The following is a 14,488-nucleotide window of genomic DNA, read 5'->3' as shown; positions in this document are numbered from 1 at the left end:
GCCACTTATTTGACTCCTGCTCTTGTTCTGTTTGGGGCTGTTTGAATCACTGTCTATGAGATAACGATGATAACTATGATGTCAATATTCTAACATGAAACACAACTTGGTAGCAATCTAAGCCTTGGAACGTCTTGGTAACAAATTGGAGACAATTTTCAAGATAATTTCTGTTTCTGTTATGAACAGGAGATTTTTACAAGTATTTTTTTTTCCACTTTCATCAATAGCATTGATTTGCCAGAGCAAGAAGTGTGGTATCAGAATTGATCTTGTGATGGCCTAAGTCTTCTCTGAGATCTACAGATGCCACATAGAGTGTTAATATCTTGTAGAGCTGGAGTCAGAGGGAAAACTTGGGGTGGAGGGAAACATTTTCTACTCTGCCTCTCATCTCTGTGCCCCTTACCCTCATCTACTTCCCTTGTTCACATGACTATGTCCTGTCATGAGCACCAATTGTGTTTCAAGGTGAGGTCTGACTTTTCAGAAAAGAAGAATTTTTACACCTGTGTGTTGAAATCTAGACTCCATGCTGAGGGGTACCATGAGCACTCAGAAAACCGTGGTCTGCTCTGTTTATAGACAAAACAACTTTGCTCGTGGTTTAGACCAGCAGCTGCCGGATGGTCTTGTGGTGGCCTCTGTCCCACTGGAGAATCAGTGTTTAGAGGAAATCTCAGAGCCCAGCCCTGACCCTGACTTCCTGACTGGTAAGAGTGCCTTCACTTTTCCAACCACACACAGAGAGCCATCTATAGTTTCTTAAAATCATGCCACTGGCTTCACGGTGCTCACATGTATTTCTAAGCCAGTCGTCTCATGGAAAGTTATAAAATCAAACATTACTAGGATTCATTGTCAGTAAAACTGTCAATATTTTCATAGAATTGCTACAAAATGGCTGTGACAATATTTTTCTTGCTAAATTCTATAGGAATTCGTCAGGGAAAAAATGTTATAATGGAGGCATATGAATTCAAAGGTTTTTGTCTGTTAGAGGTATATAGGTCATGGAAACAGAGGGAAGATGGATTGCATCTATCCCCCTAAAGGTGCGTTAATAATGTGGTTGAGTTCCCGGCAAAGAATTTATGAAGCAGTGAGATAAGACAGAGCCTTGCAGAGTTTGGTTATCCAGTGACCCTGTGTTTGAATCTGGCTGTGCTATAAGAAGGCCTCTTGATCCCTCACTGAGTGAAGGAGACAATAAAGCCTGCTTCTCTGCTCTTTCCATTCCACAGTTTCTTTGCTCAGCCTATAAGGGACAGAGATGCAGCTTGATCAGCAGAGGCGGGGCCCAAAGGCGATAATGTTCCTTTACAGGTTTTGGCTTCTGGATAGATCTCTCTGAGCTAAGAAGGGACTTCAGGTGTCCCTTGAACTGTAGAAAACCAGTGGCTTGAAACTTGGCATGCGCTCAATCTTGTTTATTATGCTTGTTTCTCCCTCATCTCTCTGCCGTATGTATTCATTGCATCTTCCTGGTTCTCTGCTTTCCGCCTCTTTTTCTCCTTTTATTTGCACTCCATTGTAGATGACAACCTCAGGTCTCAACAATACCATGTATCAGTGTCAAAAAGTTGACCATGCCTCTTACATGTCTTTCCTATATTAGGAAAGGAAGCAACATAAAATAATAATAAAAAGTAGATATGTTCTGGATCTTCAAGGAATATCTTCAAAATAAAAAATAAAAAGTCAGTTGCCTATGTAGACTGACGACATAGACACACACACACACACACACACACACACACACACACACACACACTCACACACACTCACACACACACACACACACACACACAGAGAGAGAGAGAGAGAGAGAGAGAGAGAGAGAGAGAGCCCCTATGAAACTAACATGTAGCCTCAGGAATGCTAAAAGGTCCTGATATATCTCTGGCTTCACTTTCCATTTATTTACTAAAAAGCGTATCTCTCTCTCTCTCTCTCTCTCCCTCTCTCTCTCTCTCTCTCTCTCTCTCTCTCTCTCTCTCTCTCTCTCTCTGTCTCTCTCTCTCTCTCATGTGTTTTGTGTGTGTGTGTGTGTGTGTGTGTGTGTGTGTGTGTGTGTGTAAATGAAGCTTGGGGGCTAACAGAGCAAGTTTCATGCTACCAATAAACTACTTAAAGACTCGCCAAGAGTCACACACACTCCTCCCTCCAAGTTTACAATTAATTGATTGTTCTGCCATTACCAAGTGAGGGAGACACCCGGGGCAGATTAGGATGACACCAGCAGCTTTTCAGGAGTGAAGGGAATAGAGCTGAGAAACATCAGGAGCACCTGTATTTGAATCCTTACCTTTCAGAAAAGGCAAAGCTTAAAATTACATTCTTAGTACAACAGAATAATATTTACCCCAGTTTTCTTGGACCATTCTTCACACGGCTTTGTAGAGTTTTGTTTTTTTTTTTTTTTAAATAAAGACAAGTTGAGACCCTTTTACTCTGCATGGCTCCAAGACAGAGAGAATAGGATGTGCAGAGGGAATGGACGCAGTTCCTGACCTGGCTGCTTTTCTATTCAGCTTTTAATCTATCTTGGTTAAGCAGAACAAATTAGACCCAGGACATGCCTTTCTGTGATATTAGTAAAGAGTGAGCTCTTTCCCTTGTCTTTTTAAAACCCAGAACAACTAGAAGGATTAAACAAAGAGATGGCTGACCCAGTACCTACTTCTGGCAACGGTTTAGTGATAGCTTTTCACAGCATGAGACAGTGAACCTTTCTGTCTCACTCTGTGTTGTTATGGGTCATAATCCTCACAAACCTACAAGCTTGGAAGGTTTTAGGGCTAAAGTGATCTTCAGAGTCTTCTGTCTCAGCATTTCTAAACATGTTTTCTTGTCTTTCTTCCTTCTTCTTCTTCTTCTTCTTCTTCTTCTTCGTCTTCTTCTTCTTCTTCTTCTTCTTCTTCTTCTTCTTCTTCTTCTTCTTCTTCTTCTTCTTCTTCTTCTTCTTCTTCTTCTTCTCTTCTTCTTCTTCTTCTTCTTTCTCCTTCCTTCTTTCTCCTTCCTTCTTCCTCCTTCCTCCTTCCCCCTTCCTCCTTCTTCCTCCTCCTCCTTCTTCTTTTGCTTTTTATCATGAAGAAAATTGAAGTTTTATTCATAAACCAGTTCTGACTTCAAATATGTTCAGAAAGCTGCATGTGGTGTCCTCCCTCAATAATTTTCATCACCTTGGTGTAGTAAGCCTGCAGGCAAGAAATCCCCTTCACTTTATTTACCCCAGCAATTCCCAATCCTATTTAATTAGAGAATCCTTTGCACACAGACCGTCTGGCAGAATTATTAAATAACACTGCAAAACGTGATTTATAAATCTTCATTGGCTTCTTCAGAATAACAGTTAAACTCTCTACACTCCCAGGCCTTTCCATCGATGTAGGCTGCAGGGCAGTAAAGAAAAGCCAATCACACGGCACCAACAGGCAACTGCTGTTTATTCTGGGTTAGTGATTGCAAGGAATAGGGCAACTATCATGCCTGCTTTGGCACAGCCTCAAAGGTTGAAAGAAAAGTGGGGAAGCTTCATGATGAGAAAGGGGAAGGTTGCAAGTATGACAAGCAGCTGCTGACATGGGGATACACTAGGTAAGCTAACTGCTGTGGCCTTGGGGGACATATTAGATAGTCAGTCATTAATAAGATATTGGGTGTTTGCATGAGATTGTCATGGGAATAATCACTGGGCCTCTGGGGTCATATGATAGGGAAGGGCTGGATTTCCACACAACTGCCTTGTTTAGGTTTGTTCCCTGGATGAGTTAGTAGAGACTGGCATAGTTTTCTATTTAGTATAAATGTATTCCAAAAAATGATGGTCAAATAAACCTGACCAAATGTCAACAACACTCTGAGAAAGAAACTCATGACTCAGCTAGAAAATACATACTTCATTCTTCCTTTCTAACTACGGGAAGAATTATGTGTGAGTAGGCATAAACAGACATTTACCCAGCATTAACAGTTAGGTAGCTGCTTCCCTGACTACAGTGGAACCTGAATATAGCCACTGGAATTGTGCTTAGAGGTTAAGTAACCAAGTCTAGTTAGCTCATCCTGAGGAGAGGTAGAATATCATCATCCCTCTCTCCAAATATCTATGCATCACACTTATTCTTACATCCTTTGTGTTGTTCTAGGATGAAGTCTATAAATCACAGCAATGTATTCATTGAGAAATGTCAAGTACATATGTAGAGGTAGAGAGAGGGGTGGGGTAAGAAAGGTGACAAGGTCACTGGAATATGCTTGTACATGTTGCTTCATTCTCTCCCAAATTGTTCTATGCTCATAACTTTATTCTGTTCTGGTCACCTACATGTTTAATTAATGAAATAAATACCCACTTTTAAGATATAAAAACAGAACACTTTTATCACTTGCCTAATGTCATATGAAATCACAAACTGCAAAGAAAACTAGAATTCATTTAATTCAGAACTCTGACTTTGCAGATTAAACATTTGAGAACCAACATGTCCCACAGCGAAGTAGCCCGACAGAAGCTACTTGGGTTGTGAGAGGAAAATGTGACAGACATCAAAGTAATTGTCATTCTGAAATGGTCAGCTGTAGCCACAGTATTAGCCTTGCAGTCTAGGCTGCATGGTTTCTTGTGTATATTTTTCTACCAGAACACAGTTCAATTAAAGCACTCTACCCTCAATTGTTGAAAATCTTGTTGTATTAGACTTGATGTGTTTTATACATAGGCATTATCAGACAGCAACAGAGTGGCTGTTCTGACATGGACACTGTATTGAATGGCTCTGCACTGCGAATGTGTTTTCTGTGTTAATGAATCGTATTTTTAAGGTAATGAAGTCTTGCAGCTCTTAAGTTCAAATTTTATTTGTGTGCCTTTGAAGTCAATGTGAAGGTGAAAACCCAGGTTTGTAGTCATTTTGAATGTCATCAAAAAGTCTCATACCTTGAAAGATAAACATTCAAATAAGAACACCAAAACGTTCTCCTCATTGAATGCAACTTCTTCTTGATTACCTGAGAGAAAACTTAAGCAGTTGCTTCAATAAGTAATTTTTCTTGACCTTTCTTCCTTTTACCAATAATTATTCCCATATAATTCACACAGAAATGAAAAGTTGGTAAGTACTCAGCCAATTTGATCAGAGTCGACAAACAGCTAGTTAATCCTGCCGACTCTTCATTTGGTTTAGGTATTATGTTAGTTGATTTAGTTTGAAGAACCATAAACTAAAAGAGCTGAAGAATTGTCTGCACATGTCTGCTCACTGCCATATTTGTGCACCCAAAGTCTATGTATTATGTGCACTTGAAGTATGTATTTGTGTATGTGTACATGCATACTCACATTTAGGTATACATGTCACACACACACACACACACACACACACACACACACACACACATATATACAAAACAAATGTCAGACACAGAAATTAAGCTAAAATTGGTTTTCCCTTAAATAAACTTAGAAAGACATTATTTTATTTCCTTTGGCCCAGTTATTTTGTTTCTCAAGGATATTATATTTTTAAGAGTGGTTAGAATTGAAATTGAAGAACTCTTTCTCCCATCTCCTAGTGAAGAGCACATTGTTGATAATGTGTAAAGACTCTAAGGAGTCATATGTTGAGAGAACCTTGGGCAGCAGACTTAGCTTCTCAGAATCTAGATTTCCTCATAGGTAAGGGGCACCTTAAATATATAAGCTCTTGCCTGAGCACATAGATGGTGATATTTGGGTGCCACTACCCGTGGATGACTTAGTTACCTGGACACTGTCCTTTCTGGTAAAACAGAAATAAGTATAATCATCCTCAGAATCATTAAAGTGTAAATAGCAAATATAAATCAGTTAAATGAGACAGAAAAATAGATGTTACAGATATATGAACTGAGTCAATTACTGCATTTTTTTTGAGACTATGAATCTGGTAGTACAGTAAGTCTGGAGTTGGATATTAATTTATTGTTTAGATTTTACAATAGAATGAGTAAGGAACGTGGGCCTAGGTTCAGGCATATCTGGGAACCCACCCTGCCTTAACCTAGTATACTGGATACTTTATATAAACTCCCTCTCAGGGTCTCAATGTCTTCATTGGCAGGTATAGATTCTATGCCAGAAGGATCAAATGTCTTAACTTATGCAAAGTGCTTAGCAAAATGCCCAGCAGAGATGGAGAGTTCACTGGAGGATGGTTGTTACTGCTGAATACTCGCCTAGAAAGTCTCTTCATCAAAGGGCCCTTCATAATCTTCTCACCATTACATCCTTAGCTTAATTGAACTGGCTCATGCTTTTCAACTTGCAACATGCCAGTCAGCCTCACACACTGACCTTATGTCTCCTCTGTCCCCAGGGATGGTGAACTTCAGTGAAGTGTCTGGATACCCAGTGCTGCAACACTGGACGGTTCGGTCTGTGATGTACCACATCAAACTCAACCAAGCAGCCATCTCTCAGGGTGAGCACTACAGCAAGTTTTCCCCCAGGCTTTTCCTTTCCAAAGAAATCATTCAGCTCAGAAGTAGATCAACACACAGCGGACTCTGTGAGACATGCAACCAGTGCAAACAGATTGACTCTTTAGGGCAAATGGATAGAATGAGATTATTTTCTACACATAGATTAAATTGCATGATACATTTTATGCTATAGAATTGGAAGGCTGGAACAATGGAAATATCATTTTTTCTAGGAATATTAAGTGTGATGAGAGTATCTTTTTAAAATTGGGCTTTTCATAAATTGTCAGAATAAACATTTGAAAGAACAAAACCATGATTAAAAGATTTTATGTCATGCCTCCCCCTCTCCCCCCAAAAAAACCGAGTAGCTGGAAGGAAGTGAAAAGAATGAAATAGGAAGAGAGTCATTTCCTAAACAGCAAATATAATAGCAAGATTACCATAAAAAGGAACAGAGAAATATGTCTATAACTACATGTAATAATATTTGTAACATCTATTACATAAAATATAATAACATATAAACATTGCAGCTATATACTATATTTAATAAGGAGCAGTGACTTCTCAGTTTATTTAGCATCTTAGAGTCAGCAGAAGGAAGGTGGAGTCTCAGGGTCAATAGAAAGAAGATAATTGACCATTAAGAATTATGATGATAGCTGGACCATGTGGTGCTTACCTTTAATCCCAGCACTTGGGATGCAGAGATCTCTGAGTCCTAGGAGAGCCTGGTCTACCAAGTGAGCTCCTGGACAGCTGGAGATACACAGAGAAACCCTGTCTCAAAAAAAAAAAAAAAAAAAAAAAATCAAGTCAAAGAACTGAAAAGGAATTATGGAAAACAAGCCATATACTCAAAAAGAATGTTTAGAAAAGAGACATGGACAAAGCTGGCCAGATAAAGTATTAGAGTTGGAACGTTTACTACAGACCATTTTCTCCCATGAGGCAGTTAAAGAAAAGCAGAAACTACAGAGAAAATTAGTTGGGGTGAAAAGTGAAAAGTCACACGGAGTTCTGCTGCTCCTCATTTTCCAGTTCTTTTACATTTGGCTTTTGTAAAATAAAATAGAAGCATTGTTTCAGTGACCTTTCCTATGAATACTCTCCCATTGTCTTTTCCTTACCCATTTCTTAATCAAATGTTTTGCAAACTTGCTTTGGTTCCTATATTCCTTAGTTTTTTTTCAATGATATACCAGAAAACACATGATACAATTAACTTAAGGAAGGGTTTGTTTGTGGTCACTGCCACATTAGAGAAAGCATGGTGGCAGGTTCTGGCAACACCTGGTCACACTGTGTCTGCACTTAGGAAGCAGAGACAGATGAATGCTAATACTCATCTTGCTTTCCCTTTGGATTCTGTCCAGAACCACAGCCCATTCAAAGGCACCCCCCACCCCAGAGCTAGGGCGGGTCTTCCCACCTTGTCTCGGTTATTCTTTTACTGTGAGAAAAGCACCATGATCAAAAGCAACTTCAGGAGGAAAGGGTTTATTTGATCTTACACTTTCTCATTCATGGACCATCACTGAAGGAAACTGAAGCAGGAACTCCAAGCAGGAACTGAAGCAGAAACCATGGAGGAATGCTGCTTTCTTGCCTTCACCTTGATGGCTTTCATAGATTTTTTTTCTTATATAACTGAAGCTTACCTGCCAGGACTTGACATCACCCACAGTGAGCTAGGTCATTCCACATCAATCACTAATTAAAACAAAACAAAGCACAAGCACTCAACAGACTTGTTTATAGGCAAATCTTATGGAGATATTTCTTCAATATTTCATTTTCTTCAATGTACCTAGTTTTATGTAAGTTAAACCAGTCAGGAAACACCTCAACTAACCCAATCTAGAAACTCCTTCATACACATGCCCTGAAATTCATTAATTACCTAGATGATTGCAGGTTCTGTCAAGCTGACAATCAGTAATAGACATTACAGTCTCTACCCAAAGAATTTTTTTTTATTTTATGACCCTGTGCTTTACCCACACCCACATTTGCACAACAAATGTATCCTAAAACAATGCTTCGTCTTATGATATAAAATGTTCTCTGCTAGTATTTGTTTCTATTTTAGACTAACCTATTCTCTATTTTTAAAATGCTATTAATTGAACTGACTAAATTGGCTTAATGTCATGAACTGCAGTTTTAGGGGATACAAAAACCATTTGCTTAATGGTTGCAGGAGTCAGAATTTGCACTCCTCTGCTCAAGTTGCATAAATTAAATAACACAACCAACATACTCGAAAAGATACTTATTTGGGAACAGGAGTATTTACTTCAGTTAAACAGAAATGTATAATATTCCTGTATAGTTCTCAAACACTACTTTTAGGTCACAGGGTCACATTTGGGTCCAAGTTGCTTAGAAATCCATGTACTTAATGGGTGAGTTCCCATCCTTATCTACCCTTGGGTGACTTTCTCCCATAGCCTTCAGCAATGCTCTTCACTCCTTGGATGGGGCTACATCTCGTGCAGATTTTGTGGCCTTATTGGATCAGTTTGGTAACCATTACATCCAGGAAGCTGTCTACGGCTTTGAGGAATCCTGTTCTATATGGTACCCAAATAAACAAGTCCAGCAGAGACTCTGGCTGGAGTATGAAGACATCAGTAAAGGTGAGTGGCCTGCCTAGTGGCACATTTTACACCTGTGCAAGTCCTACAGGCCCACATACAATCTGTATGGCCAAACAGAAAGGCTCCACAGGAAAAGAATTAATTCAGATTGCCCTCAGTTCTCTGTACTCGTATGCAAAATTTCTAAGGTCAGTTTGCTTCAAAGCAAATCTGAAAATGAGGATCTTAGATGATGCAGAATGGAATCCTAACCATGTGTTCACTATGTTAGTTAGAATAGAGAGACCACTAATGGCTGACAGCCACCATCCATTCTGCTGCTGTGGAGTAGGAGAGAAGGGGGGGAAAGTTCCAGTCCATTTACTCACAGCCACCCCACATACTGCCTCTTAACCTCTCACAGGAATGACATACTAGGCCCCTTCTCGTTCATTCTTGTGCTATATTTAGGTTTATTTTCCATTTTCCTATTGATTTGTGTTTTGAAGAAATGTCATAGTGTTGGATGACAGGTTTAAAAATAAATATTTTTCCTGCTATTGGAACAGCAAGTGAATGACCAATAAATGTGATGCTGGAAACTTTCAAACCTTCTGAGGTCACTTTGTCGTACAGGAGTGATGCTGTCCTAAGTATTTATAATCAGATCAAGACTGATTTAGCATTGCCATTCTTGGACTTCCTGCTAAGCCGATCTGCAGGGTATTCTGATGAGAGCTCGTTATGGGCTTGTGAGCTGCTAACAGGGATGTCTTCAACTGACACAAAATTCAACAAGTGGGAGTCTCAACAACCATGAATCAAGACTTCCTTTGAGACTAGGAACTTTCCTCTCTTGGCTATCCAAGAGCAGTTACGGCTCTGGCCAGAGTATTCCGGTTCCTGAAAGCTCCATACAAACCCATTTGCCTTCCTCAACAGGATGCAGAAGCGATAAGGCTTCTCTTCTGGCTAGCATCTTTTTCTCAGGACCAGCAGATTAGTCTCTGGGCTACTGTAGCTATGAAAATAATCCCCTAAGCCAGAGTCCTCCGAAATCAGGAAACACAACTTCAGACTACTCAAACGTTGGAATCTGAACAATGTTCTAAAGCCAATTTACCAGGAAAACAATGTACTATAAGTGACCGTAGATAAGATCAGTTCCAGCTGCCAAAGCTCTCTGAGGTCTCCATTCCAGAGGCCAGGGACTGAGTCACAGGCTGATCCCTCAGCTAGTCCTACTTGACAAGGGCTCAGTGATTGCCAAGGCCTCACATTTCTGGAAGACAAACTTCTGATTCTACATGTTGCTTCTCTCCAAGGACGGTACTGTCCATAGAGAGAAATACTGAACTGAGAAGGGAAATTCGTCATAGCTTGTCACTCAGCCTAGCTTTCCTTTGATGAGAAACCTCTCTAGTCACTGAAGATACAGTTTTACTACAACCCAACTGTTTGACTTTAGTTCTCCGAAATATGATTTATCTAACTTCTCACTTGTCATTTACCTTCAAAGGGTATTCAGTCATTTTAGTTTGCCTTAGCTATGCCTGACATGTAAAAAGCAAGGGTGACCACTGCCCATGTTCACGCTACCACCCCCTGCTCTTGAGACTTCTCTGTAAGCTATCGCATTCATCTGTGCCATTGTTTGTCCTGGTTCTCAATTTTAAATTTGTATCTGGGGCACTAATCTCCCTTAACTCTAAAACACAACCATTTGTCCCCATTCCTGTTGTTATTGTTTCTTGCAGTTGTCACCAGTGGTGACAGTGGAGATAGTCACTGGTGTAAAAACCCTTCTGATATGGACTTTTTTCGTGGGCATCAGTGAGGGCATGCAGCATTCACACTGTAGCACTGAGGAGCCCCATGGCTGAGGCCGGATCTGTAGAGGGAAGCTGTCCATTCAACAGTGGGTTTTTTTTGTTTTGTTTTTTAACTCCGCATGATTCCACTGTGTGGTTTGGCATTCTGGATTAACTACCTCTACGTGAATCTTTTGGAAACCTGTGAAAAAAATATACTTCCATTTCTTATATCTAACATTAGACTTGATCACTTTCTCTCGTTCATTTTTTTCTATGCCTCCCCCCCTTCTCTTTCATTCTTCCTTTCTCAAAAAAGAATTTAGCACAATTCGAAATAGAATTTCTCAGTAATCTTTGTCCCTGTGTATCCATCTCTAAAGTTACCTGGTCTCTTGTCATTATCCTTTACCCTGAAATCCAGAAAACAGGAATTTCTTCCACTTCAGATCAAACCTTCTGCCTGCTCTTTGGCTCCCAGCTGTTCGTTTCCCTTACCCCATGATCATCAGTTCTGTCCTGGGTAAGTCTGCCACCGTTTTGGCCACTGAATTCTCTCTTCCCAATGTTGAGACTTTGAAAACTCACCTTCTCACAAACATGAGCCTTTTTACAACTGTTTACTTTAAACACATTCTCAATACATTTCTTAAGAGGGTTTCTGTCATTTCTCTGTGCCTCCCATTGACTTCATTTCACTCTTCTGATTGCTTTTTAATAGCACTAGAGGAGAAAATCAAGGACTTTTTAATCAGTGTCACTAGCATTTACTCTATGACCCTCCATCTATCTTGTCTATAGACTTTCTATCAACATGTCACTCCTTAAAAATCCTCTTGTCGCACGGTGTTGCTATGCTGTTTTGTTCATACTCTCTTCCTATGTTCTTAACCTCTATTTTCAAACCTTTGCCCTTACTCCTTTAAAGAAATCATTTACCTCTATTATAAGAATGCAAAGTTCTCTCTCTCTCTCTCTCTCTCTCTCTCTCTCTCTCTCTCTCTCTCTCTCTGTGTGTGTGTGTGTGTGTGTGTGTGTGTGTGTGTTTGGGAACAGCTGTGCTACTGTGCCACTGCCCATGGAAACAAAGGAAAGATATCAGTTCCTCTGGAGCAGGAGTTACTGGTAGTTGTGAGCCACCAATTTGCGTGCTAAGAACTGAACTCTGGTCTTCTGGAAGTGCAACAAATGTTCTTACCCCCTGAGCCATGTCTCTAGCCCCCTTTCATCTTTACTGTTCCTTCCTTCTTCATTGATGTTCAATCTAAGTCTTCCTCAACTACCACCCCAAAATCTTTCCTTTCCTCTAAGAATCAGGACTTCATTGCTACTGAGTGTTTAAGACTTCTGCATGTATCTTCTCCAGGAACTCCAGTGACCAACACCTGGATTCCTTATAACCACTAGATTTTAAAACCATGTATGGCACAAGATTTAAAGTGAAGAGTCTTTGTTCTTCATATCAGTTGCATTAAACCACTATGAAGTTCTGACCTCTTTGCCACCTTAACCCATCTCCTGTTTTGCTTTTCTTCAAGGTTGGGGTTACAATATCAATTGCGATAACAATGATTCAGATCGGAGGGAGTAAAAGGGAAGAAGAGAAAGTTCGAAGGTCATATATGGTATGCTGTAATAGGTAGCAGGAGTTAAGTTCAGATATGTGCTGCACACACATTGTAAATATTGTTAACTACAATGTTGTTATGTTCTAAATAGCTAGAAATGAATATTTGAGTATATTCATCATGAATGAGTGATCAAAATTTAAGGTGATGGATATGCTAATCACCTCACTTTGGTTATTACATCAAACATACATCATGTGTATACATAATATGCATTAGTCAACACATCATGCTGTACTTGTAAATCTGTATAGTTATTATATCAATAAGAACAACATGTAAATGGTTTCCTCTTGTAACTCCTTTGCTTCTGTTTCCTGCCATTTCACTACATTCTAAAATTCACCATCTGTTACCTTTTAAAAATGCAATTTAATGGCATCGCTCCTCAGCATGAAGCCACACACTTACTTGTTCCTGCTGTCTCCGCATGAGAAGTACAGCTTTGCTCCCTGTATTGGTTTCCTGTGGCTGCTGTAACAAATTGCACAAGCTTGAAGTCTAGCAATAAAGTCATGCTCTGCTAGGTCTGGAGGCCAGAAGTCCGGATCCAGACCCAGTGGGTTGAAGCTCCTAAGACTGACTTCAGAAAGAGAGGACAAGTGCTTCTTGAGATCCTGAATCTCCTCACTTGGCACTGAAGTTCTTAGGACTTCTGAGCCTTGAGGCTATCCATCTATCCATCTACCCGACCTTGTCTTCCACCCTGGATCTCCCTCCTACTCTGCAAGGACTTACCAGAGTGACACCATTTTCACAAGGCCTCCAGACCCCAGGCACAGTTCTTTGTAGCATGTTTCCTGCTTCTATCATGTTTTATAGATTCTTTGGAGCATTCTTATGTTCACCTGTGTTGTATTTTCTTGTAGGACTGTCTCCCATAACAATGACCTTGGCAGCACTAACTTTCTATCTTTAATTTTAAGTGCATTTGTTTCAAATATTCAAAGTGCATTAAAACTGTATAAAACAAAAAACAAATCCTTTTTCCCTACTCTTTCCAAGTAATCTACTCACCAGGGGGAAGAAGACAACAGTTACTACCAGTTTATTGTCTAGACATCTGGAGTTTCTATTCTCCATTTATAGGCAAATGAACAAATTGTAGAATAGATAAATTAGGTATGGTCTTATACATTTGTATGCAGTGTATATATCCAAATACATATATACATAAATAACATATAAAGTCCCTTAGTTGTTTTCTCTATGTATAGCTATAGATAGGTATATCTACATGTAGATACATATAGAAGAATATGTATATATAAATCCACACATATACATATCTAAGTAATATATATAGAAAATGCATATGTAATACCAACACCACTTTGTTTATATAAGAAAGAAAACTGTCTGGCTGTTTGCTCCAAGATTTATTAGTGATAAGAATAATAGAGCTTTATTTTTTATGGTGATAACTTTCATATTTCTTTTTCTACAACAAATATGTGCCTCCTCTATAATAAAGTCTTATAAAAATTTAAACCTATTTTATGAAAAATTTGTTATCTTTAGTGAAAACTGGTCAAGTTAACCTACAAAATCAAAAGATACACTGTTTCTGCACATCACTCAGCATTGGCATGGTTGTAAGCTCAGCATTTGGGAAGTGAATACAGGATTAGAGGTTGAAGCCTTCCTCTGCCACATAGAAAGTTTAAAACCAGCCTGGATTATGTGAGACTCTGAATAAAACACACAACACCTCTTCTACCCCCAACAAAAAAAGAAAAAAAAAAAGAAATGGAGAAGGAAAGAATGAAAGAAAGGAAGGAAGGAAGGAATGAAGGAAGGAAGAGGAAAAGGAAAAAACTCTGAGCTTAGCTAGAAGGCTGGAAAGAAATGCAAAGCATTAAGAACACATTACATTAGTTTCTAAGACTGCAACCCCAGGGAGTTCCTGGCATACAATTATATCCCACAGATTGGTCAAAGAATGAGCCTCTTACTTTCCCTTACTTTGGAAAAAATAGGGGGGAGGCTATATTTATCT

General features: G+C 39.4%; 1 protein-coding gene across 2 annotated transcripts in view; it reads left to right on the top strand.

The window, feature by feature from the left end:
* ASTN1 (astrotactin 1) overlaps window positions 1-14,488 on the top strand; it is a gene marked incomplete at both ends in the record, with an annotated part of 305,294 nt that overhangs the window by 227,670 nt on the left and 63,136 nt on the right. For both annotated transcript variants that reach the window (XM_080936628.1, XM_080936627.1), the window contains 3 exons: window positions 586-713; window positions 6,360-6,464; window positions 8,922-9,110. In XM_080936628.1, the coding sequence (XP_080792754.1) occupies window positions 586-713; window positions 6,360-6,464; window positions 8,922-9,110 (422 nt within the window). The remainder of the gene's footprint in view (window positions 1-585; window positions 714-6,359; window positions 6,465-8,921; window positions 9,111-14,488) is intronic.

This window comes from Micromys minutus (genome assembly GCF_963924665.1).
Source record: "Micromys minutus genome assembly, chromosome: 1".
Taxonomy (NCBI): Eukaryota; Metazoa; Chordata; class Mammalia; order Rodentia; family Muridae; genus Micromys; species Micromys minutus.
This window is presented reverse-complemented; position numbering and strand designations above follow the sequence as displayed.